Source organism: Dendrobates tinctorius, unplaced genomic scaffold, assembly GCF_039654945.1.
Source record: "Dendrobates tinctorius isolate UK_male_01 unplaced genomic scaffold, ASM3965494v1 ptg000133l, whole genome shotgun sequence".
Classification (NCBI taxonomy): domain Eukaryota; kingdom Metazoa; phylum Chordata; class Amphibia; order Anura; family Dendrobatidae; genus Dendrobates; species Dendrobates tinctorius.
In genome coordinates, this window is record NW_027361801.1 from 4,637,089 (window position 1) to 4,664,068 (window position 26,980).

The 26,980-nt window shown below is 45.8% G+C and overlaps 1 protein-coding gene across 1 annotated transcript; it reads left to right on the top strand.

Annotated features, from left to right (window-relative positions):
- The first annotated feature begins 1,116 nt into the window (after positions 1-1,116).
- Positions 1,117-25,766, top strand: LOC141048076 (transcription initiation factor TFIID subunit 9-like). The gene is made up of 7 exons (XM_073543449.1): positions 1,117-1,269; positions 13,973-14,054; positions 14,237-14,373; positions 15,323-15,457; positions 16,226-16,307; positions 17,273-17,386; positions 25,418-25,766. Exons 1-7 carry the CDS (start codon positions 1,207-1,209, stop codon positions 25,582-25,584), a joined length of 780 nt encoding a protein of 259 aa, XP_073399550.1. The 5' UTR covers positions 1,117-1,206; the 3' UTR covers positions 25,585-25,766.
- Positions 25,767-26,980: the final 1,214 nt, after the last annotated feature.

Consider the following 26,980-nt stretch of genomic DNA (forward strand, 5'->3'; position numbering starts at 1 on the left):
GTAAGATGCATAGATTATAAGGGTGTGTGCAGGGCCGGCCCGAACGTATAGGCAAACTAGGCGGCCGCCTAGGGCGCCGACCCAAAGGGGGCGCCAGAAAAAAAATAGAAAAAATTATAAAAAATCTTTTCAAAAGGCAAAAAGTTTTAGGAATGGAAAGAAAAGTGTACATATTTAAGGGCAAATATGACGCAAGAGAGGTTGGTTGGGTTGGCAACAATTTCGATAGAATCTGAAGTTGCTAAACAAATTAATCTCGGTGACTTACTGTCATCCTTTTAAAAAAAAAAGGCAAGGAAACAAAAATTTTAATTACCTATGGTCGTTTTTGTTTTGCGTTATTGATTACTTTGTATATATTTGTCCTATACAACTTCTCAGAAGATTAAAGAGTTAGGAGAGAGTTAATTAATCATTGTTGTTGTGGTTTATTTTGCTCCTAAATTTATATCCCAAGTTTTCATCTACTGCCAAGAATAGTAGGGGCGCAACAAAATAGTTTCGCCTAGGGCGCCGTAATCTCTCGGGCCGGCCCTGGGTGTGTGCACACGCTGCGGATTCTGCTGGGATCCACGGCAGTTCCTGCTGCGTTGTACAGTACCTTTATTTTCCATGGAAAATGAAAACCGCTGTGCACATGATGTGGATTTTTCCGCGGTTTCAAAACCGCAGCATGTCAATTCTTTGTGCGGAATCCGCAGCAGTTTCACACCTGCTCCATTGTAGAGGTGTCAAACCGCAGGCAGGATTTTTCCAAAATCCGCGTGGAAAAATCTGCAGCACAATCTGCAATGTGTGCATTCACCCTACCTGTGATGGCACCCCCCCGCTAGGCCCATGCCAGACCAATGATTGGAGGACACAGAAAAGGGCCCCTGTGTGTAAGAACAATATATGGGCCCTCTGTAGTACAAGTCTATGTGAGAAGCTGCTTGCTGGTTTGGAGGTGGTAGTGGCCCCTTAGCTGCACCCATCATATACACCCCTGGATTAACCCATGACTTTCATGCGGTCCAGAACAGATCTGCACTTTGTTCTGGAGACATAGCATCATCTACACTGTCAACCAGCAGGTGGCGCTCTGCTCTCTACAAAGGAAGTGCCACGCTTCCTCTACCAACATGGCGCTTTTGTACGGACGGAAGTTGGACCAGGCACCGCCTGCTGTATTTCCCCGTCGCGTTTACCGGAAGTTTGTCAGATCCAATGTTAGACGCTATGGAGCAGGCGAAAATGGCGTCTCCCAAGAGTGCGCCCAAGGATGCTCAGGTACCGGGGGCTGCAGAGGGGGAACCGCACGGAGGTTGGTGCTCTGGGAGGAGGACAAGGCTCAGTGTGGGGAGATATGTTCTATAAGCATCTCCTCATACGTTATACCGGCAGCGCGGGCACTTAGCGCCTACATCTTGTGTTGTACCCGGGCAGAGTCTGCGTTATATGCCACAGACCTGGATGATGGATCACAGCCTCCGCACGACATGTCATGGCCCCCACTTTACCACTCACCCCCCTGTCATAAATAGATTTACACAGACCGGGCAGATCAGAAGGGTCGTCCCCGATTATACCCTAATCAGTCTCCATGGTAACAGAACGCCAAAGGTGGTCTCTTGTGTGAATCTCCCAGCATGACCTGAGAGAAATATTAACCCCTTTACCCCCAAGGGTGGTTTGCACGTTCATGACCGGGCCAATTTTTACCATTCTGACCACTGTACCTTTATGAGGTAATAACTCTGGAACGCTTCCATGGATCCCGGTGATTCTGACATTGTTTTCTCGTGACTAGTGTTGAGCGATACCGTCCGATACTTAAAAGTATCGGATGGTATCGGCCGATCTAAAAAAAATATCGGGTATCGCCGATTCCGATATCGGAAGTCCCATTCAAGTCTATGGGACTTCCGGTATCGGAATAAGAAAAACCCTATTTTTGCCTTGTACAGCCTCTCTGGGGTCTGTACGGGCCTTTCGGGGGTCTGTGCCGGCCTGCCGGGTGGGTCTGTGCCGGCCTGCCGGGTGGGTCTGTGCCGGCCTGCCGGGTGGGTCTGTGCAGGCTCCGGGGGTCTGTGCCGGCCTGCCGGGGAGCTGTGCAGGCTCCGGTGGTCTGTGCCGGCCTGCCGGTGGGCTGTGCAGGCATCGTTCGATGGGACTACAAGTCCCATCGGGCGATGCCTGCTACCATGACAGTGATTGACACATTAGCCAATGATGGGACAGTAGTAGTCCCATCATCCGGCTAATGTGTTGAATGTAAAAAAAAATAAAAAAAAATTTACATGCTACATACATACAACATGCATACTACATATATACTACATGCATGCTACATACATGCTACATACTACATACATACTACATACATAATACATATATACTACATGCATGCAACATACATACAACATATATACTACATGCATGCAACATGCATACTACATATACTACATGTAACATACTACATATATACTACATGCTACATACATGCAACATACATACTACATACATAATACATATATACTACATGCATGCAACATGCATACTACATATATACTATATATACTACATGTAACATACATACTACATATATACTACATGCAACATACATACTACATACATGCTACATACATACTACATACATACAACATATATACTACATGCATGCAACATACATACAACATATATACTACATGCATGCAACATGCATACTACATATATACTATATATACTACATGTAACATACATACTACATATATACTACATGCTACATACATGCTACATACATACTATATACATGCTACATACATACTACATGCATGCAACATACATACAACATATATACTACATGCATACTACATATATACTATATATTACATGTAACATACTACATATATACTACATGCTACATACATGCAACATACATACTACATACATGCTACATACATAATACATATATACTACATGCATGCAACATACATACAACATATATACTACATGCATGCAACATGCATACTACATATATACTATATATACTACATGTAACATACATACTACATATATACTACATGCTACATACATGCTACATACATACTATATACATGCTACATACATACTACATGCATGCAACATACATACAACATATATACTACATGCATACTACATATATACTATATATTACATGTAACATACTACATATATACTACATGCTACATACATGCAACATACATACTACATACATGCTACATACATAATACATATATACTACATGCATGCAACATACATACAACATATATACTACATGCATGCAACATGCATACTACATATATACTATATATACTACATGTAACATACATACTACATATATACTACATGCTACATACATGCAACATACATACACACTACATGCTACATACATACTACATACATGCTACATACATACTACATATATACCACATGCATGCAACATGCATACTACATATATACTGCATATACACTACATGCATGCAACATATATACTACATACAATACATACATATAGACATACAGTACATATAACATAGAGTACATACTCACCGTCACTTGTCACTTTGATCCCCGAAGCCATTGTCCCCTTGAGGAATAAATATCAAAATAAAAAAACACCAATATACTTACCCCGATCCGCAGAAGTCCACGAGGGTCCCACGTCCATCTTGCGTGGAGAACAGCAGCATCAGCTGATGCTACCGTTCTCTACCAGCTCCAGGAATACAATGACGGAAGGTAGGTATCCTTCCGCACTGTATTCCTCCACCACTGTAAAAAAAAAGTCCCTAGTCTCACTTTATGCCATTGCTGCATGGGAATTTCCCACGCAGCAATGGCATAAAGTGAGACTAGGGACTTTTTTTTTTTTTTAAAGTGGTGGAGGAATACAGTGCGGAAGGATACCTGCCTTCCGTCATTGTATTCCTGGAGCTGGTAGAGAACGGTAGCATCAGCTGATGCTGCTGTTCTCCACGCAAGATGGACGTGGGACCCTCGTGGACTTCTGCGGATCGGGGTAAGTATATTGGTGTTTTTTTATTTTGATATTTATTCCTCAAGGGGACAATGGCTTCGGGGATCAAAGTGACAAGTGACGGTGAGTATGTACTCTGTTATATGTACTGTATGTCTATATGTATGTAGTATATATGTATGTTGCATGCATGTAGTATATATGTAGTATGCATGTTGCATGCATGTGGTATATATGTAGCATGTATGTAGTATGTAGCATGTATGTAGTATGTATGTTGCATGTATGTAGCATGTATGTAGTATGTATGTTGCATGTATGTAGCATGTAGTGTGTATGTTGCATGTATGTAGCATGTAGTATGTATGTTACATGTAGTATATATGTAGTATGCATGTTGCATGCATGTAGTATATATGTAGTATGCATGTTGCATGCATGTAGTATATATGTTGTATGTATGTTGCATGCATGTAGTATGTATGATGCATGCATGTAGTATGTATGTTGCATGCATGTAGTATGTATGTTGCATGCATGTAGTATGTATGTTGCATGCATGTAGTATGTATGTTGCATGCATGTAGTATGTATGTTGCATGCATGTAGTATGTATGTTGCATGCATGTAGTATGTATGTTGCATGCATGTAGTATGTATGTTGCATGCATGTAGTATGTATGTTGCATGCATGTAGTATGTATGTTGCATGCATGTAGTATGTATGTTGCATGCATGTAGTATGTATGTTGCATGCATGTAGTATGTATGTTGCATGCATGTAGTATGTATGTTGCATGCATGTAGTATGTATGTTGCATGCATGTAGTATGTATGTTGCATGCATGTAGTATGTATGTTGCATGCAGTATGTATGTTGCATGCAGTATGTATGTTGCATGCAGTATGTATGTTGCATGCAGTATGTATGTTGCATGCAGTATGTATGTTGCATGCAGTATGTATGTTGCATGCAGTATGTATGTTGCATGCAGTATGTATGTTGCATGCAGTATGTATGTTGCATGCAGTATGTATGTTGCATGCAGTATGTATGTTGCATGCAGTATGTATGTTGCATGCAGTATGTATGTTGCATGCAGTATGTATGTTGCATGCAGTATGTATGTTGCATGCAGTATGTATGTTGCATGCAGTATGTATGTTGCATGCATGTAGTATGTATGTTGCATGCATGTAGTATGTATGTTGCATGCATGTAGTATGTATGTTGCATGCATGTAGTATGCATGTAGCATGCATGTTGCATGCATGTAGCATGCATGTAGTATGTATGTTGCATGCATGTAGTATGTATGTTGCATGCATGTAGTATGTATGTTGCATGCATGTAGTATGTATGTTGCATGCATGTAGTATGTATGTTGCATGCATGTAGTATGTATGTTGCATGCATGTAGTATGTATGTTGCATGCATGTAGTATGTATGTTGCATGCATGTAGTATGTATGTTGCATGCATGTAGTATGTATGTTGCATGCATGTAGTATGTATGTTGCATGCATGTAGTATGTATGTTGCATGCATGTAGTATGTATGTTGCATGCATGTAGTATGTATGTTGCATGCATGTAGTATGTATGTTGCATGCATGTAGTATGTATGTTGCATGCATGTAGTATGTATGTTGCATGCATGTAGTATGTATGTTGCATGCATGTAGTATGTATGTTGCATGCATGTAGTATGTATGTTGCATGCATGTAGTATGTATGTTGCATGCATGTAGCATGTATGTTGCATGCATGTAGCATGTATGTTGCATGCATGTAGCATGTATGTTGCATGCATGTAGCATGCATGTAGCATGCATGTAGCATGCATGTTGCATGCATGTAGCATGCATGTTGCATGCATGTAGCATGCATGTTGCATGCATGTAGCATGCATGTTGCATGCATGTAGCATGCATGTTGCATGCATGTTGCATGCATGTTGCATGCATGTTGCATGCATGTAGCATGTAAATTTTTTTTTTTTTTTTTTTTTTTTTACATTCAACACATTAGCCGGATGATGGGACTACTACTGTCCCATCATTGGCTAATGTGTCAATCACTGTCATGGTAGCAGGCATCGCCAGATGGGACTTGTAGTCCCATCGGACGATGCCTGCACAGCCCCCCGGCAGGCCGGCACAGCCCCCCGGCAGGCCGGCACAGCCCCCCGGCAAGCCGGCACAGCCCCCCGGCAGGCCGGCACAGCCCCCCGGCAGGCCGGCACAGCCCCCCGGCAGGCCGGCACAGCCCCCCGGCAGGCCGGCACAGCCCCCCGGCAGGCCGGCACAGCCCCCCGGCAGGCCGGCACAGCCCCCCGGAGCCTGCACAGACCACCGGCAGGCCGGCACAGACCACCGGCAGGTCGGCACAGACCCCCGGACAGTCGACACAGACCCCCCGAAGGCCCGAACTGACGGCGCATCATGATGCGCACAGACAGCGCATCATGATCACGTCATTTCGGCAGCCAATCAGAGCCACAAAAGTGGCTCATTGCATTTTGGACTTCCGATTCCGGTATCCGATACAAAAAAAGTATCGGTACTCGGTATCGGAATTCCGATAAGGTAAATATCGGCCGATACCCGATACTTGCGGTATCGGAAAGCTCAACACTACTCGTGACATATTGTACTTCATGTTAGTGGTAAAATTTCATTCATATAATTTGCGTTTATTTGTGAAAATTTCGTAATTTTCCAACTTTGCATTTTTATGCCCTTAAATCACAGAGATTTGGCACGCAAAAAAACTTGATAAGTAACATTTCCCACATGTTTACTTTACATCAGCACAATTTTGGAACAAAAATTTTTTTTGTTAGGAAGTTATAAGGGTTAAAAATTGACCAGCGATTTCTCATTTTTACAACACCATTTTATTTTTACGGACCACATCACATTTGAAGCCACTTTGAGGGGTCTATATGATAGAAAATACCCAAAAGTGACACCATTCTAAAAACTGCACCCCTCAAGGTGCTCAAAACCACATTCAAGAAGTTTATTAACCCTTCAGGTGCTTCACAGGAATTTTTTCAATGTTTTAAAAAAATTAACTTTTAACTTTTTTTCACAAAATTACTTCAGGTCCAATTTTTTTATTGTACCAAGGGTAACAGGAGAAGCTGGACTGCAAAAGTTATTGTGCAATTTGTCCTGAGTACGCTGATACCTAATAGGTGGGGGAACCACTGTTTCGGCGCATGGCAGAGCTCAGAAGGGAAGGAGCGCCGTTTGACTTTTTCAATTCAAAATTGACTGGAATTCAGATCGGACGCCATGTCACGTTTGGAGAGCCCCTGATGTGCCTAAACAGTGGAAACCCCCCACAAGTGACACCATTTTGGAAACTAGACCCCCCAAGGAACTTATCTAGATGTGTGGTGAGAACTTTGAACCCACAAGGGCTTCACAGAAGTTTATAACGTACAGCCGTACAATTACAAAATCATTTTTTCCACAAAAATGATCTTTTCACCCCCAATTTTTTTTCCCAAGGGTAACAGGACCCTAAAAGTTATTGTGCAATTTGTCCTGAGTACGCTGATACCCCATATATGTGGGTAAACAACTATTTGGGGGCATGGCAGAGCTCGGAAGGGAAGCAGCGCCATTTGACTTTTTTTGCTGGAATTGAGATCGGACACCATGTCGCGTTTGGTGAGCCCCTGATGTGCCAAAACAGTGGAAACCCCCTCAAGTGACCCCATTTTGGAAACTAGTCCCCCCAAGGAATTTGTCTAGATGTGCGGTGATAACTTTGAACCCCCAAGGGCTTCACAGAATTTTTTAACGCCTGGGCGTGAAAATAAAACAATCATATTTTTTCCACAAACATGATCTTTTAGTCCACAATTTTTTTTATTTTCCCAAGGGCAACAGGAGAAATTGGATCCCAAAAGTTGTCCAATTTGTCCTGAGTACGCTGATATCCCATATGTGGGAGAAAACTACTGTATGGGCACACGCTGGGGCTCGGAAGGGAAGTAGTGACGTTTTGGAAAGCAGATTTTGATGGAATGGTCTGCGGGTGTTATGTCGCGTTTGGAGAGCCTCTGATGTGCCTAAACTATTGAAACTCCCCACAAGTGACCCCATTTTGGAATCTAGACCCCCAACGGAACTTATCTAGATGTGTGGTGAGCACTTTGAACCCCCAGGTGCTTCACAGAAGTTTATAACGCCTGGGCGTGAAAATAAAAAAATCATATTTTTTTTTTTCCACAAAAATGACATTTTTGCCCCCAATTTTTTGTTTTCCTAAGGGTAACAGGAGAAATTGGACCCCAAAAGTTGTTTTGCAATTTGTCCTGAGTAGACTGATACCCCATATGAGGGGGTAAACCACTGTTTGGGCGCATGGCAGAGCTTGGAAGGGAAGGAGCATCATTTGACTTTTTCAATGCAGAATTGGCTGGAATTGAGATCAGACGCCATGTTGCATTTGGAGAGCACCTGATGTGCCTAAACAGTGGAAACCCCCCAATTCTAACTCCAACCCTAACCCCAACACACCCCTAACCCTAATCTCAGCCCTAACCCTAGCCCTAACCGTAGCCCTAACGGGAAAATGGAAATAGGGAAAAAAAAAATTATTTTTCCCTAACTAAGGGGGCGATAACGGGGGGTTTGATTTACTATTTATAGCGGGTTTTTATATTTGGCAGCTGTCATACGCTGAAAGACGCTTTTAATGTAAAAATAGTTTTTGCATCACCATATTTTGAGAGCTATAATTTTTCCATATTTTGACCCACTGAGTCATGTGAGGTCTTATTTTTTGTGGGACAAGTTGACGTTTTTATTGGTACCATTTTCGGGCACGTGACATCTTTTGATCGCTTTTTATTCCGATTTTTGGGATGCAGAATGAACAAAAACCAGCATTTCATGAATTTCTTTTGGGGGGTGCGTATACACCTTTCCGCGTGCGATAAAATTGATAAAGCGCTTTTATTCTTCGGGTCAGTACGGTTACAGCGATACCTCATTTATGTCGTTTTTTTATGTTTTGGCGCTTTTATGCAATGAAAACAATTTTATATAAAATAATTATTTTTGCATCGCTTTATTCTGCGAGCTATAACTTTTTTATTTTTTCTCTGATGCTGTGTTGTGGCTCGTTTTTTGCGGGACAAGATGACGTTTTCAGGGGTACCATGGTTATTCATATCCGTCTTTTTGATCACGCATTATTGCACTTTTTGTTCGGCGGTATGATAATAAAGCATTATTTTTTGCTTTGTTTTTTATTTTGTAAGGGGATCGCTAAAGGTGTTAACTAATGGGACCGTTTTATAGGGCGGGTCGTTACGGACGCGGCGATACCTAATATGTGTACTTTTATTGTGTTTTTTTTTTTTTTCTCCAAAAAATGAATTTATTAGGGAATTTTTTTTTTTAATTTAGCGCTTTTTGTCGAAATTATTTTTACACTTTTTTATTAACTTTATTACACTGTCCCAGGGGGGACATCACTGTCATGTGTGAGATCACTGATCTGACACATCACAGATCGCTGTGACAGATCAGCGATCTGTCACAGGCACTGCTGCAGGCTTCCTCATGCCTGCGCTTTGCAGGCACTGAGGAAGCCGCCTCCCTGCAGACCCCCGAAGGTCCCCGCCGACATATTGGATCCAGGGACCTACAGGGAAAGAGGCCCCTGCAGCAGCGCTGCACATCGCGCTGCTGCGGGGGTTTCAAGGGAGCACGGAGGGAGCCCCCTCCCTGCCATTGCTTCCCTAAACCCCTGGTACACTGTTATGTGCCAGGGGTTAACGTGTCGGGGGCGGTCCGTGACTGCCCCTGACGCATATTGCCTGGTGTCAGCTGTCATAATCAGCTGACACCCGGCCGCGATCAGCGGCGCTCACCCCGTGAGCGCTGCTGATCGCTATGACGTACTATCCCGTCCATGGGCATAGGGGCCCAGGGCACATGGACGGGATAGGATGTCAGAAACAAGTTAAATTAAAATGAAGTACTCATATCATAAGATGTACATTGGATCATAGTGTGTGTTATTATATTATAAGCACCACTATGATCCACTAGTTCCCAAGTGATAGGTCTCAGAAGTATATTATAAAATATATCCCAGCTATTGACCCTATTAAAATAGGCTGGGTTCCAATTTAATATGGACACTAGAGAACTCCAATAACTAAATGTTAAATTGCCATCATTTTTATCGCACCATATATATTCCCGTAGTAAATCTAATGGGCTTATATTCTGCAACACCATGGTGGTATTAAATGTTACATGTATTCCCGGCAGATGTATGAGTGACACATCTTATGATGTATGACTATTTCATTTAAATGTAATATTTTATTTTCTATATATAAAAATCAATGTGTGTGTGCGTGCATCATCAACCAATCACGAAGCATCTTTCATTTCACCAGAGCTGTTCTAAAGAAGCTGAGCTGTGATTGGTTGCTATGACCAACAGTTTTCCTTGCAACCAATCACTAAGCATCTCTCATTTCACCAGAGCTGGTTAAAAGTAGCTGAGCTGTGATTGGTTGCTATGACCAACAGTTTTCCCACTTCACAACACCTCAGCAGACACTGACGTGGTGGGAGCATCCCCAGGAACATAAGCTCCAGCCATCGTCTGCCCCCCCCCCCCACAAAGGAGCAGTGAGTATATGACAGAAATGAATCCCCCCCCCCTCAAGTATGGTATGATTAAGTAACACACTTGAATGTAGGAAAGTGCACATACTAAATGTCATGTGGATTTAATATTTTCTCAGGCACTTTTATGCATTTTTGATGTGTTACTGTGCTCTGATGCTGTGAGTTTTTTTAAAGTGCTACTTTCCCCATAATTCACCTGAATATACCCATATAACACGTAATGCTTTTCCCTTAACAACCCATTAAATATGATACTATACTGCATACAGATGCTGTACATCCATGAGCAACTCAGCCGGACAAATTACAAGTTGACCTGGGATCTTAGTGAACCATGTTTCGTATGTGACGGGATGATGTGGGATATTAGGGGTCGTAGTCCGGTGGCTCTGGCTGACGGGATGATGTGGGATATTAGGGGTAGTAGTCCGGTGGCTCTGGCTGACGGGATGATGTGGGATATTAGGGGTAGTAGTCCGGTGGCTCTGGCTGACGGGATGATGTGGGATATTAGGGGTAGTAGTCCGGTGGCTCTGGCTGACGGGATGATGTGGGATATTAGGGGTAGTAGTCCGGCGGCTCTGACGGGATGATGTGGGATATTAGGGAAAGTAGTCCGGTGGCTCTGGCTGACGGGATGATGTGGGATATTAGGGGTAGTAGTCCGGCGTATGTGACGGGATGATGTGGGATATTAGGGATAGTAGTCCGGTGGCTCTGGCTGACGGGATGATGTGGGATATTAGGGGTAGTAGTCCGGTAGCTCTGGCTGACGGGATAATGTGGGATATTAGGGGTAGTAGTCCGGTAGCTCTGGCTGACGGGATAATGTGGGATATTAGGGGTAGTAGTCCGGTAGCTCTGGCAGACGGGATGATGTGGGATATTAGGGGTAGTAGTCCGGTAGCTCTGGCTGACGGGATGATGTGGGATATTAGGGGTAGTAGTCCAGTGGCTCTGGCTGATCTGATGATGTGGGATATTAGTGGTAGTTGTCCGGTAGCTCTGGCTGACTGGATGATGTGGGATATTAGGGGTAGTAGTCCGGTAGCTCTGGCTGTTGGGATGATGTGGGATATTAGGGGTAGTAGTCCGGTAGCTCTGGCTGATGGGATGATGTGGGATTTTAGGGGTAGTTGTCCGTTAGCTCTGGCTGACGGGATGATTTGGGATTTTAGGGGTAGTAGTCCGGTAGCTCTGGCTGACGGGATGATGTGGGATATTAGGGGTAGTAGTCCGGTAGCTCTGGCTGATCTGATGATGTGGGATATTAGTGGTAGTTGTCCGGTAGCTCTGGCTGACAGGATGATGTGGGATATTAGGGGTAGTAGTCCGGTAGCTCTGGCTGACGGATGATGTGGGATATTAGGGGGAGTAGTCCAGTGGCTCTGGCTGATCTGATGATGTGGGATATTAGGGGTAGTTGTCCGGTAGCTCTGGCTGACGGGATGATGTGGGATATTAGGGGGAGTAGTCCAGTGGCTCTTGCTGATCTGATGATGTGGGATATTAGGGATAGTAGTCCGGTGGCTCTGGCTGACGGGATGATGTGGGATATTAGTGGTAGTTGTCCGGTAGCTCTGGCTGACAGGATGATGTGGGATATTAGGGGTAGTAGTCCGGTAGCTCTGGCTGACGGATGATGTGGGATATTAGGGGGAGTAGTCCAGTGGCTCTGGCTGATCTGATGATGTGGGATATTAGGGGTAGTAGTCCGGTAGCTCTGGCTGACAGGATGATGTGGGATATTAGGGGGAGTAGTCCAGTGGCTCTTGCTGATCTGATGATGTGAGATATTAGGGGTAGTAGTCCGGTAGCTCTGGCTGATGGGATGATGTGGGATATTAGGGGTAGTAGTCCGGTAGCTCTGGCTGATCTGATGATGTGGGATATTAGTGGTAGTTGTCCGGTAGCTCTGGCTGACAGGATGATGTGGGATATTAGGGGTAGTAGTCCGGTAGCTCTGGCTGACGGATGATGTGGGATATTAGGGGTAGTAGTCCGGTAGCTCTGGCTGATGGGATGATGTGGGATTTTAGGGGTAGTTGTCCGTTAGCTCTGGCTGACGGGATGATTTGGGATTTTAGGGGTAGTAGTCCGGTAGCTCTGGCTGACGGGATGATGTGGGATATTAGGGGTAGTAGTCCGGTAGCTCTGGCTGATCTGATGATGTGGGATATTAGTGGTAGTTGTCCGGTAGCTCTGGCTGACAGGATGATGTGGGATATTAGGGGTAGTAGTCCGGTAGCTCTGGCTGACGGATGATGTGGGATATTAGGGGGAGTAGTCCAGTGGCTCTGGCTGATCTGATGATGTGGGATATTAGGGGTAGTTGTCCGGTAGCTCTGGCTGACGGGATGATGTGGGATATTAGGGGGAGTAGTCCAGTGGCTCTTGCTGATCTGATGATGTGGGATATTAGGGATAGTAGTCCGGTGGCTCTGGCTGACGGGATGATGTGGGATATTAGTGGTAGTTGTCCGGTAGCTCTGGCTGACAGGATGATGTGGGATATTAGGGGTAGTAGTCCGGTAGCTCTGGCTGACGGATGATGTGGGATATTAGGGGGAGTAGTCCAGTGGCTCTGGCTGATCTGATGATGTGGGATATTAGGGGTAGTAGTCCGGTAGCTCTGGCTGACAGGATGATGTGGGATATTAGGGGGAGTAGTCCAGTGGCTCTTGCTGATCTGATGATGTGAGATATTAGGGGTAGTAGTCCGGTAGCTCTGGCTGATGGGATGATGTGGGATATTAGGGGTAGTAGTCCGGTAGCTCTGGCTGATCTGATGATGTGGGATATTAGTGGTAGTTGTCCGGTAGCTCTGGCTGACAGGATGATGTGGGATATTAGGGGTCGTAGTCCGGTAGCTCTGGCTGACGGATGATGTGGGATATTAGGGGGAGTAGTCCAGTGGCTCTTGCTGATCTGATGATGTGGGATATTAGTGGTAGTAGTCCGGTGGCTATGGCTGACGGGATGATGTGGGATATTAGGGGTAGTTGTCCGGTAGCTCTGGCTGACAGGATGATGTGGGATATAATAGAGAATGTGGCTATGTGTCGTGTGCGGGGCTCTACACTCAGCTTTGCACACTAACTAACCGTAACCATAGTTAGATTACTATGCCTGGGCAGCGCCGGGCTCTTCAGCTAGTATTTTATATTTATGATTTACAATAAAGTATCCCCTTTCCCCTCTCCCTCTCTTGTAGTTTTGCTGATACTTAGCCTTGTAATATTATTATTCCTTACTCCTAAGTATTATCCAGTGTTGTGACCTCTTCTCTCATTGCCCTCAGGTGATGGCCCAGATCCTGAAGGACATGGGGATCACCGAGTACGAGCCAAGGGTTATTAACCAGATGCTGGAGTTCACATATAGTAAGTAAATCACGTGCTGTCACACTCCGAGCCTCCGCATACAAAGCTATAAGGATTTTCTGATGAATACATTGGATATTTGCCGCTTTGTAGTCATGCAGTGGTTTACGTCTTCCGCAGACTCATAAAACAGCGCTGCCTTTATTATTGTACCTACTCGTATATCAACCTCTTTTATTTAGGATACGTGACAACAATTCTGGAGGATGCAAAGATTTATTCCAGTCATGCCAAAAAGAATAACATTGATGCCGACGATGTCAGGCTGGCAATCCAGTGCAGAACAGACCAATCGTTCACCTCGCCGCCTCCTAGAGATGTGAGTAGTGGGATGTCTAGCTCTGTGGGTACCTGGGAATTAGAGGTGACGTCTGTAAGTCACCATGGAATGAAAAACTGACCCTAAAGTCTTAAAGGAGATATATTATCTGGGACTTTGTGAAAAATAGTGATGTGTGAGTGTGTTCAGATAAGGTGTTATCCGAGCATGCACAAGTAATAATCGAGCATTCCGGCGTGCTCGAATACTAATCTCGAGTTACGCAGATGTTCGACAGCAGCTACATATTGCCTAACAAACAGTCAATCACTGCATGTGTTATGGCGGTCAAACCGCTCCAAGACTCGTGGGCGCGGCGACTCGAGCATATTTTATGAGCATGCCGAAAATGTTTGATTAGGACACGAGCATGCTCAGATAACACCTTACCTGAGCACGTTCACTCATCATTAGAGAAAAACTAAAAACGCACCTAAGCACTAACAGGCAGAGTTTCTACTTACCTGCTGGTTGTGCCCGACACCTTCCTTTGCTGGCAAAGAGCCGTCCCCTATCGGGGATTCAGCTGCTTCTGCTGACATCACGTCGTCAGAGTGGCTGCTTCTTTTCCGTTTTGCTCTGTCGATGGGCTGTTGCTTTTGATGTCATTCTGATTAACAGTCGGCTCCCCCAATTAGGCAGCGAGAAACAGGCCGTCAATCGGAATGACGTCGAAGTCCCACCCTGTCAACCGAGAGGAAAAGAAATCGCCACTCTGACGGTGATGCCAGCACGCGCAGCTGAATCCCCGTTTTTTTTTTTTCACAAAATCCTGGATATCCCCTTTAAGTAAAACTATAGCGTCATACAGTGCAAATGATTTGTTTACAAAAAAAAACCTTATTAGTGACCTGCACAGATAACTTATGCACAATATATATTTTTTATATAAATATATGGTAATGTGCTATTTATTTTGCAAATGTTTTAATTATTTATTTTTATTTAGTTTTTATTAGATATTTCAAGGCAAAAGAACCAGACCCCACTACCATTAATCAAACCATATGCGGGACCCCGGCTGCCACCGGATAGATACTGCCTGACTGCACCAAACTACAGACTAAAAACAATACAGAAAAAGGTAAGTACATAGGAAGTGTCTGAAGATTAATTGGAAGACCAGCCCTGTTCTCGATATCGATGATCAGTAGACTCTCCCCTATCCAATGGATTTTTTTTTTTTGAGGGAAGAACCTTTTATTATATCCTCCTGGTATTATTATTTATAGGGACTTACCTGACCATAGAGCAGAGTAGGAGGAACAGATGCCTCCTATCTGTATTCACGGTTGCCCCCCGCTTGTGCTGTTGTAGTTTTACGATGATCTGACTTTGGTTCAGTAAAACCATGGGGAGGGCTATTTTTGGTGTATTAGAATCCATTGTCGGAAAGATAGACTTTTTATGTTCCTGATTGAGCAGGTGATTGCATGCAGTAAGTTGTTACAGCTGTCAGTGAGCAGCGTATTAGCCAGTTGTATGCTTCCCTGCACTGTAAGCAATCTACAAAAATGAGATGGCCCTTTACCCCTTACTTGCGCCTTGACGTAATACTACATCATAAATAGTTGGCACACTGACTTACTATTAGTAGTCTGCTAGGAAAAGATGTGGCCTGTTAGGTGCCAAGATTGTTGGCCCCAGATATATGATCCCTGTGACTGGCATCACATCTAAGACAGCCTAGGACTAGATGTAAATCTCCAGTGTGGTTTTTTATAAAAGCCTGTAAAGCATCAACATCTGCCAAGTGCTTCTCTCTGTGCAAGCTATTTCCATACACATCCATGTGAGGCATTCCTGCATGGGGATAGTTAATGTCTCCTGCATTTTCTTTCCTCTGTTACAGATTCCATCATCAGGCAGCAGGATCACAGTCCCCAGGTTAAGTGTGGGGGCTGTCTCCAGCAGACCCAGTACGCCTACGATAGGTAAGCATTGCAGCAGTCAGTAAGTCGGGATCCCCTTTAAAGCTTAGTTTAGTTTTACTCTATGGCCATATTACAGAGCATATTGACTACAGACCTGGTATAATTAAATTCTTTTCTGGATATCATTGTAAAGAACATGCCAGGATGCCAGCACCTGAACTGACATCTGCTGATCCATAGCTCCTGTCGGTGTACTCTATAGATATATTTCGCAGATTTATTAGAACTTTGCTAACAACGGAGAATCCAATCCAAAAAGAGAGCTTCCGCAAGTGAACGGACAGTGGATAATCCTCTGCATTTTTTTCCCTATGTGCCTTAAGGTTTTATATTCTAAGAGATCCTGTTTCTAGCAATATGATCTGTAACGGTTACAATAGGACTGGAAAAGAGATCAGTAGCTGAAGAGGATAAATCTATGACTCCGAGTTATCAATGCCAGCGATTTTTCATGCCTGCCTTAATGAGAAGGCGCGGTGGAGTCAGTGTCATTGAGTTCACACCTCTTAATGAATCAGGTGCTTTTGAGAAACGGCAGGTGCCTTGCCATGAATCTTACTCCGGTCAGGGACTTGAGTAAGATTTCTGGTTAGGCGTCTTCACCGCTTGTCATGTATTACATGAGCAGTGGCATCCCATCCCTGTCCTGTCCCAGCTCCACCAATTTTAGAGGAGTTGGGCAAAACACAGAAAGTTGCAACATTTTTCCTCAATAGGTTGATGAATCAGGACCTATAACTTTTATTTTGAAATATCCTTATCAAAAGTACAGGCTGAGAAGCCATGTACACCTATGCTGAATCTGCTGTCGGACAGCATCGGGGTGTGCTTGCAGCCCCTCCTCTGTGCTGTGAGCGGTGATTGTAATTGCTCTGGGCACATCTGCATGGCTGACATGCCAAATCTCATTTTCTTGCAAATTAATGCCAGTCTGTATGATTTGATTTTTTTTCTTTTAACCTCAGGGACACCGACAGCTCAGACCGTGTCTGTTTCTAAGGTTGGCAGCACTCAAGTGGCTCTTGCTGGCCAAAGATTTACTGTACAGATTCCAACTTCTCAGACTGCACTTAAAACAGGTTAGTATATTCTTAGTGTTTCTGTTTTATAAATACACATTTTTTTTTAAACTATACTTCTTAAAGAAAATATATCAAAATCCTCCATGATTTTTGTCCAACCATCCAGGGATCACATACAGTGTAAACGGAACCTGGCAGCTGATTCGATTCATGCTGCCTGAATATTGGGCAGCTTGCGTCAGAGACCAGCTCCCGTGTACCCAGTATAAAAAAAAAATAAAAAATTTTAGGCTGGTTTCACATTAGTGTTTTTTTGCGCAGCACATCGTGCGCGTCCATGCGCATGCGTCACGCGCACCTATGTTTAACATGGGGGGCGCATGGTCTAGCGTTTGCACGCATTCATATGCGTTTTCGTGCGCATGCATTTTTTTAAGGTGTGCGCCCAGGCCAACGGCGTCCAAAAAAGCATGTGCACAGAATGCGACAAAATAACGCATTACAGTCTATGGGAACGCAGGCGTGTGCATGGACATGCGCACGCCTGCGTTAATCACATGCATTTTAAGAGTTAACATGGCTTGAAACTGGTTAAAACGCTTGCGCCTAAAAACCGCAAATGCATGAAAAACACATGAAGCGTTTTTTGCTTGTGTTTCTATTGCGCACGAAGCGCTGCGCTAAAAAACGCTAATGTGAAAGTAGCCTTTTGCAGTGTTTTTCCTGCTAAGGTTAATGTGTACAATTTAAATATTTGCTGCAGACATTTTTGCTGGAAAAATGCTTATAAAAAAACGTTTTTCCTTCTGTTTTTGATGGGTGAGGTTTTTTTTATTTAATAGAATGGGCCGCCTGCAGCACCTTCCTACCCAAGCCTGCATCGGACGAGGCACGGGTATGAACCCTGTAAAACCTCGCAAAGGTGTGTAAGGACAACCAGGTCACGGCCTTGCAAACTTGTAAGGCCGAAGCCTGGTGGCGAACAGCCTAGGAAGCCCTCACGGCCTAGAGTGGAGTGAGCCTTCACTCCCGGAGGAGGCTGTTTGTCCTGAACGCAGTAAGCCTCCAGTATCGCTGAACGAATCCAATGAGCGATAGTGGACCTAGAAGCTGGGAGCCCTTTTCGACAACCTTCAGAGATGACAAATAGGGAATCGGATTGACGAAAGGGAGCAGTCCTGGAAAGCTACTCGAATGGCTCTGACCAAATCCAGCTTGTGGAGGGACTTCTCCAGGGGATGAACCGGGGAAGGACATAAAGACGGAAGGATAATGTCCTCATTGATGTGAAAAGAAGAGACTACCTTGAGAAGAAAGGAAGGAACGGGTCTGAAAACTACCTTGTCCTGATGTAGAGTCAGGAACGGGGAACGACAAGATAATGCTGCTAAATCGGAAACCCTCCTAATATACATGATGGCAAATAGGAAGGCCACCTTCCAGGACAGAAAAGAAAAGAAAATATCCTGAATGGGTTTGAAGGGTGCACATTGGAGGTTGCCAAGAACAAGATTAAGATCCCATGGATCCTATAGGAGGGATGGTAAGGTGGTGCCAGATGGACGACACCCTGAACAAAGGTCTTCACCTGAGAAAGTGAAGCCAGATCCCTCTGGAAAAGGATAGACAGAGCGGAAACCTGACCCTTAAGGGTACTGAAAGTTAGACCTGAGTCGAGGCTGCTTGAAGAAAACCTAGGATAGAGGGCAGGGAAAAGACATTGGGAACAAGCTGTTGTCCACGCACCACCGGAAGAAGCTCTTCCAATACCTGTGGTAAATGCGTGAGGATGCTGGTTTTCTTACCTTAATCATTGTCTGAATGACCTGGTGAGAAAAACCAGCCTCCTTAAGAACTGCGGCCTCAACGGCCATGCTGTTAAACTCAGAGACTGAGAACTCCGGTGAAAGAGGGGCCCTACGAGAGAAGATCTGGATGGTCTGGAAGCCTCCAGGGGACGTCCGAAAGCATGTTTACCAGCTATGCATACCAAGGACATCTTGGCCAGTCTGGAGCTATCAGGATTACGGGAATCCCTTCTGTCTTTATCACAACTCTCGGAATCAGGGGGAGAGGCGGAAACAGATAAGGCAGCTTAAACTGGGACCAATGGATTACCAGTGCATTGCAACCGATGACCAGTGGATCCCGGGATCTGGCTGCAAACAGAGGAACCTTGTGGTTCACCGAGACGCCATGAGGTCGACATTCGGAGTGCCCCATCTCTGACATATTTGGTTGAAGACTGCTGGATTGAAAGACCACTTGCCTGATGCGAGATGCGAGACCCTGACGACTCAGGAAATCGACTGCCCAATTTTCTACCAGCTGATATGGCAGGGACGTGACGTTCCGCCCATTGCAGAATTCTTGTCACCTCTGCTATGACCTGTTTGCTGCTAGTCCCGCCTTAGTGGTTTATGTAAGCCACGTCCGTGGTGTTGTCTGAATGCAGACCGGATTGCCTGCTAGGAGAGACTGCCAGTAGAGAAGAGCAAGGAAGATTGCTCTGATCTCCAGAAGATTGATGGACAGAAGGGCTTCCTGAGCATTCCAGTGACCCTGCGCTGTGTGCTGAAGGAAAACCACTCCCCACCCGAGGAGACTGCCGTCGGTGGTGATGACCTGCCACCGAAGAGGAAGGAAGGACCTCCTGCACAGGACTGAGGTGGATAGTGTCCATAAGGTCAAGGATTGCCTCACCTTGAGAGACAGAAGCACAGGTTGGTCTAGGGAGGCCGTTCTCTTGTCCCCAGGCAGACAGGAGGGCCAGCTGAAGAGGACGGGTGTGGAACTGGGCGAAGGGCTTCCATGGAGGCAACCATCTTCCCCAGGACTCACATGCAGGACCGAAGGGGTAGGGGGACTGGACTCTTTAGGGATCTGCCTCCCTGGCAGAGGGATGAAAACTTGTCCTTTGGAAGGAAGATCCAAGCCGGGGTTGTGTCGAACTCCATGCCCAGGAACACCGGGCGCCGAGTTGGAATCAGGGAGGATTTCTCTCTGTTGACTATCCAGCTGAGATGGGCCAGAATAACCTGAAAACTCTGATCGCAGTCTCGGCGGGACAGCCCTTTGATCAGTAGATCATCCAGGTAAGGGATTGAGACTCCCCTTGGAACGAAGGATGGCCATGACCGCTACCATGACCCTCTGGGGCCAGATGCAAGGCCGAAAGGAAGGGCCGTGAACTGATAATGAACCTGCTGGATCGCAAACCGAAGGAATCTCTGATGCTGCACATAAACAGGAATGTGAAGATAAGCATCCTGAATGTCTACAGAGCAAAGAGATTCTGGTTCCATGGAGGTGATCACCGAGCGTAAGGACTCCATCCTGAAGTGGCGGATCCGAACGTGGCGATTCAATTGTTTGAGGTCCAATATCGGGCAGAGCGAACCGTCTTTTTTCGATACTACAAAATGGTTGGAGTAGAACCCAGAAAACCGCTCGTTCCAAGGAAACGGGTATGATTACTCCTGTGTTTAGAAGGGAAGAGACAGCCTGAAGAACCCCTGGGGCTTGACATGGCTGTTTTGGTGGATGAGACAAAAGGAAACGTCTTCCTGGGAGGGAAGAAAAGTCGATCTTGTAGACGGACGTAACGATCTCTCTGGCCCAGGTGTCATCGACCACCAACAACCATGCATCCCTGAAGAGAAGAAGCCCGCCTCCCATCCTGGAAAGACTTCCAGCTGTGGGTGACCCGTCACTTGGAGGAGAACCTGTGTTTGCGGGACCCAGAGGTCTTGGAGGAGCGGCTCTTTGGCCTCCAGTGAGGAGCTGGTTTGAAGGATGGTTTCCTTCTTTCCTCTGAGGTGGAAGAATGGTCCTGCTGGGAGTAGGTTCCTGATGAAGAAAAAGGTCAAAAGGAACGAAAAGGCAGTGACATCTTTCTGTTGGAGGGGTGTCTTGTCCTGGACTGAGGCAGAGAGGTGCTCTTCCCGCTGGTAGCCTCCAAAATTATCTGGTCTTGGCTGGACCCAAAGAGCCTAGAACCCTGGAAGGCCAGGTTGGTGAGTGACTTCTTAGAGGTCGGGTCCGCATTCCACGACTTCAACCATTTGATGCGGCGAATAGCGATTATGTTGCTGCTTGCTCTGGAGGAACAGGCGGCCGCATCTAAAGAGGCAGTCAGAAGATACTTACCAGTGTGCGCAATCTGGTCTGCCAAATCTGCCAGCTCACCCAGAGAAGGTGCCTCTAAGATGCCCTGGCGAAGCATTTTTGCCCAGGCAGATATGGATTTCGCCACCCAGGTGGAGGCGAAGCTGGGACAGAGGCAAGCACCGGTCGCCTCAAAGGCCGATTTGGTCAAGGACTCAATCTGCCTGTCTGTAGCATCCTTAAGAGATGTGCCGTCCGGTAAAGACAACTGTTTTGGAGGATAATCGAGAGACCGGCGGATCCACCTTAGAGGACTCTGCCCATTTGGTGACCAGATCTGGACTGAAGGGATATAGAATGTCTAGCTGTCTCCTTCCTGGAAAGCGCTTTCCGGGGTGCTTTCATAGTAGCCTCAAACTCCTTGTGATTTGGAAAAGTCCAGGAGGGACGCTTAACCCATCTGAATGAGACTGAATCGTCCTGAGCGGGTTCCTCGTCCTCTTTTAGTTTGAGTATGAATAATAGCCGAAATAAGGCTATCTACCATGTCCTGCGTCCTGGAAATCTGTTCTGCGTCTGAGTCAGACCCGGACTGAGAATCTACATCCAACCGAAAGTCCGCCTCGAGGAAGGGGAATGGGGAGAGAGGGGCATCCTGGATGCACTTGAGGGGCCCGGTAAACTGGATGGGGAGCCCACTCTTGGGGGAGGGGTGTGCTCTCATCCCGGGTGTTACAGTGCTCCTGTGGGGCAGACATGGTGGACGGGCAGAAAGGGGACGGCTGACCTGAAGGCCACTTTCCTTTACAGTGGGCGCAGGTGTAATTAATGACAGTGGGCTCAGTGGGAGGACCAGAAGCCCCTGCAGAGTTGGGCATAAGTCAAGCCTAGATGATACTGCTGATGAGTGACTTAAAAGGGAGACAGGCACAAGAGAGAGCGAGGGCTGAGCCTACCCGATTCCAGCGATAGCAGATGACCGAAGGTTAGCTGTATCACGCGTTGTGAAGACCGGGCAGAAGCAGCGAGTCTGAAGCCAAGGAAGGCGCAGGATTCCAAATTGTCCCCGGGAGTGTAGAAGCAGGTGTGTCCCCCGTTGTGAAGACTGGGCAAATGCAGCGAGTCTGAAGCCAAGGAAAGCACAGGATGTCAGTGTCCCCCGGCAGTGTAAAGCAGAAAGCTGCAGGGCGGGGGGCGTGGTTAAGGAGGAGCCGAAGAATAGAGGGATAAGAATCCGGTTGGCTGAATCATAGGAGGGGGACGTGGCCAGCCCTGTGACTCAGCCAACCGGTAAAAAATGAAAGTGCCCTTCTGATTGGATGTTGGGAGGCGTGGCCGACCGCTGAACGGCCGGCAAAAACTAAAGCACTCCCCCGATTGGTAGAGAGGCGAGGAGTGAAAAAAGGGTGCCAAAAAGACACGCGCAAGGCAGGGGGCGTGGTCTAATGAGACCGGAGACTCTGAGCCAGCGAGGCCCCCTATAAGACGAGAAAAGAGAGCTAAGTTCAAGCGCTCAAGCTGGAATGCAGGGGAGAAGAGCAGTAATGATCCGTCGAGGTCTTCTGGAGAAAATGGCCACAGTTCATAAAGGTCACTAGCGAGGTACTGGGACCGTCAAAGAAAGCAGGGGGTCCTGCTGCGCAGCCTGCCTGGGGGAAGTGCCCTCCTGATAATGACTTGGAACATTAAGCCCTTCCTTACCGATGACTGAATAGTACGTCATCGGTAAGGATCCCCGCTTTGAGGTGGGCTCCGCGGTGAGCCCATCTCAAAGCCGCGACATGTCAGCTGTTATGAACAGCTGACATGTTCCCGCAATAGGCGCGAGCGGACTCGCTGTCCGCCCGCGCCTATTAACTAGTTAAATCCCGCTGTCAAAGCTGACAGCGGGCAATGCAATAGCACTTCGGCCGCCGGGCCGGAAATGAGCTCATCGCCGACCCCCGTCACGTGATCGGGGTTGGCGTCACATTGCCTGGACAACCACAGGTCTCATAGAGACCTCTATAGTGGTTCCAGGCAGATGGCTTTGAGCGCCGCCCGGTGGTCGGTGCTCAAAGCACATCAGTAAATCTGCTACATATGGGCGATCTGCTCATCGCCCATATGTAGCCCCCCTTTCGCCCCAATCAAAATGAAACAAAAAAAAAAAAAAAAATCCCACATACACATATTAGGTATCGCGGCTTTCAGAATTGCCCGATCTATCAATAAAAAAAGCATTAACCCAATCGCTAAACGGCATAGCGAGAAAAAATTCAAAGCGCCAGAATTACGTTTCTTGGTCGCAGCGACATTGCATTAAAATGCAATAACGGGCGATGAAAAGAACGTATTTGCACAAAAGTGGTATCATTGAAAACGTCAGCCAGGCACGCAAAAAATAAGCCCTCACCCGACCCCAGATCACGAAAAATGGAGACGCTATGGGTCTCAGAAAATTGCGCAATTTTTTATTTTTTTTTTTAAAGCAAACTTTGGAATTTTTTTTCACCACTTAGAGAAAAGAGAACATAGACATGTTTGATGTCTATGAACTCGTAATGACCTGGAGAATCATAATGGCAGGTTAGATTTAGCATCTAGAGAACCTAGCAAAAAACAAGCGTGGGCTTGCACTTTTTTTGCAATTTCACCGCACTTGGAATTTTTTTTCCCGTTTTCGAGTACATGACATGGTAAAACCAATGGTGTCGTTTAAAAGTACAACTCGTCCCACAAAAAAGAAGCCCTCACATGGCCATTGTGATGGAGAAATAAAAAAGTTATGGCTCTAGAATGAATGGTAGCGGAAAACGGAAAAAGCTTCGGCAGTGAAGGGGTTAAGGTACTGGCCTGCTTTGTTGGGCGTGGGGGGGCATGGTTACATACGTTACCTGCACGATGAGGTCTCCGGCTCCTCTTCACAGATGGGGATCACATCAGGAGCCCTGGGGTGAGAGGGTGGCTGGCATCAGGGATCCTCCTTCCCGCACTGTCTCCGGACGGTGCTGAAGACGGCATCAACCCCTTACAAGAAGGGAGGAGGCCACTGCTGGTGACCATAGTCTTCCTCTCAGCCCTCTCCGAGGAGAAGGGTGAGCAGGGGAAAAGGCAAAGGAACCGGCCACCAGGAATCCCCCTGAAGCACCCCTAAGGGTGACAGTGGATTAGGTCCTGCCTGCGGGTCCGAGAGTGGGCGATGTGGGTGACACCACACTGCTCTCTCGTTCGCATCAGTATGGGAAAACGGTGAGATATTACACTCTGTTACCGTGAAGATGAAGAACCTGAAAGACAAAAGGAAAAGATGAATAAAACACAGCAGGTGACCTGAAAAGGAAAAGCCTGCGGTTCTGGGCTCAGATCCAGGTCCACCTCCTACAGACACTAAGCTTAATCTGAGGTGCCTGTAGGTAGGTGTATACTGCTGGGGAGGAGCTACTTTTCCTTTTTTGCCTAGTGTCAGCCTCCTAGCGACAGCAGCATACACCCGTGGACCTCCAATGAAGCGATAAAGAAAAATAATTAACGTGTACATGAGATTTTATTTACTTTGATGGAACAATAAAATTCTACGTTTTTCTGTAGCAAAATTGCAATATGTGAACATACTCTAACGCTCTGGTTTTTGATGCTGAAAAATCTGCTGCGAATAATCAATGGTGCACAGATTCTAAATAATAAATTGCGTTCTGAGACGATCCTCAGCGATTGGTTAAAACATCTCTTAGGTGCACAGCTCTTGCCTGTCTTCATGCAAAGAGCAGAGTATGCAATCAATAGAAAGTCTTGGGCTTGCTTTTGAATCTGTATTTCTCTTGGTGCGTGTGCTCAGGCAGGACAAGTGCGCTTCTGTGAGGTGTTTTGATCACTTGTTTGGGGTTTCCGGACCCCACTTATCTGCTTATAATTAAAATGCCTGCAACTTAAAGCATAACTTAAAAAATAACATTGTGACTTATATATACTTATGATTATATTTTTTTTTCCCTCTTACAGCAACTCCTACAACCCCCTCAGTTCAAAATGTCCTGATTAACCCTTCATTGATCGGCTCCAAAAATATCCTCATTACAACTAACATGGTGTCGGCACAGAACACTGTAACCGAATCCAATCCATTGAAGCGGAAACATGAAGATGAGGAGGACTATGATGCTATATAGACATGATCTTTGTGAATAACCCAGAGTACTGTATGCCCCAAAGGGGATGAAGACTTTTTGTTTTGTGTTTTATGTAAAAAGAAAAAAAATCATGGACTTTTTTTTGTTTTAAAAACTAGAGTCAGGATAATGACAACATAACATTTTATCTAAAGGCAGTAAAAATAAAATTTTAATTTAGATGAGCGTATCCAATTATGGACAAGTGATGACATTATGCATCCAAAATATATAAAGAAATAAAATCCAAGTTATGGAAAAAAAAAAAAGGGTAATTATGAAAAGAGATAAGTCTAATGAAATATTAGATGATTTGAAATGGACACTTAAAATTATGAATGAAGGATCTATTGAAACCAAAATCATCAAGCAACTTCGGGCTGGATTCCAAATCACCCTGAATAGCAAAGTGAACGTTTCCATGTGGATACCCAACAGCAATTAATTGGCTTATAGCATAAAGGTTTATGCACCCCTCCAGGGATTTGACTTACCAGACCATCACGGACCACTGCCAAACCAGTCCTGGTGGATGATTGTGTAGGCAGCTTAACGTTCACCACGACAACTTCAGACACTTACGTCTGTCATATATACTCACTGTCCGTCTACTCTCACCTGCAAAAAGGAAAGGCGCTAACGACAGACCTGCCAATTCTGGTGTTTCTTGGTGAATGCTAATTGCTCTGTGTGGTGCTAGGCTGTCTGCACAGGTCCTATTAAAGGGAAGGGCGTTGGGTTCTCTTGTCAGTCCAGTGGCTATAAGGCCCTACTCATCTAACAACCTGTGTCCTTGTATTTGTTTTATGCTTGTGAGTAGAGTTGAGCAACTTTGGTCGGATCGGGTTTCATGAAACAAAATTTGAGTCGGATGAAACTGGTCCGACTAGGGCAAAAAAAGTCGGAGTTTGGTCCGAAACCCGACCCCAATGCAAGTCAATGGGGAATAAAACTCTGCATTGAGCGGATCACATTTGAATCTCGTCTCCCGAGATCTCGGGACGAGATCTGAACCTGAGCATGCGCCGTCCCCGAACCGGCGGCCATCTTCCCGGTGTCCATGTTCCCGGAGGCCCACCGCAACATGGCGGCAGCCAGCAACGGATGTGTGGGGACCTCCGGGCTTTGAGGAAATGCCGGCAGAGCCCCCCACAGAGCACAGAGAGCCGCTGCCCCTGCACCGGAGCACAGCCTGTCGCACCACACCACAGAGCCCAACGGCACCCGCACCAGCCTCCAGCCATGGTCGGAAGTGAGTGTATTGCGACCATAAGACGCACCCCCCACTTTCCCCCAAAATTTTTTTGGGAAAAAAGTGCGTCTTATGGTCTGAAAAATACGGTACATACTGGGGCAGGATCTTGAAGATGGGAAGACCTCTTTGGCCCTGTGTCTA

What these genes read in the sequence shown, in the direction of transcription:
- LOC141048076 (XM_073543449.1), top strand. Translation starts at nt 1,207, where the DNA reads ATGTTAGACGCTATGGAGCAGGCGAAAATGGCGTCTCCCAAGAGTGCG. An exon ending in GTGCGCCCAAGGATGCTCAG is followed by an intron (nt 1,270 to 13,972) that starts GTACCGGGGGCT and finishes CATTGCCCTCAG; the next exon opens with GTGATGGCCCAGATCCTGAA. An exon ending in GATGCTGGAGTTCACATATA is followed by an intron (nt 14,055 to 14,236) that starts GTAAGTAAATCA and finishes TCTTTTATTTAG; the next exon opens with GATACGTGACAACAATTCTG.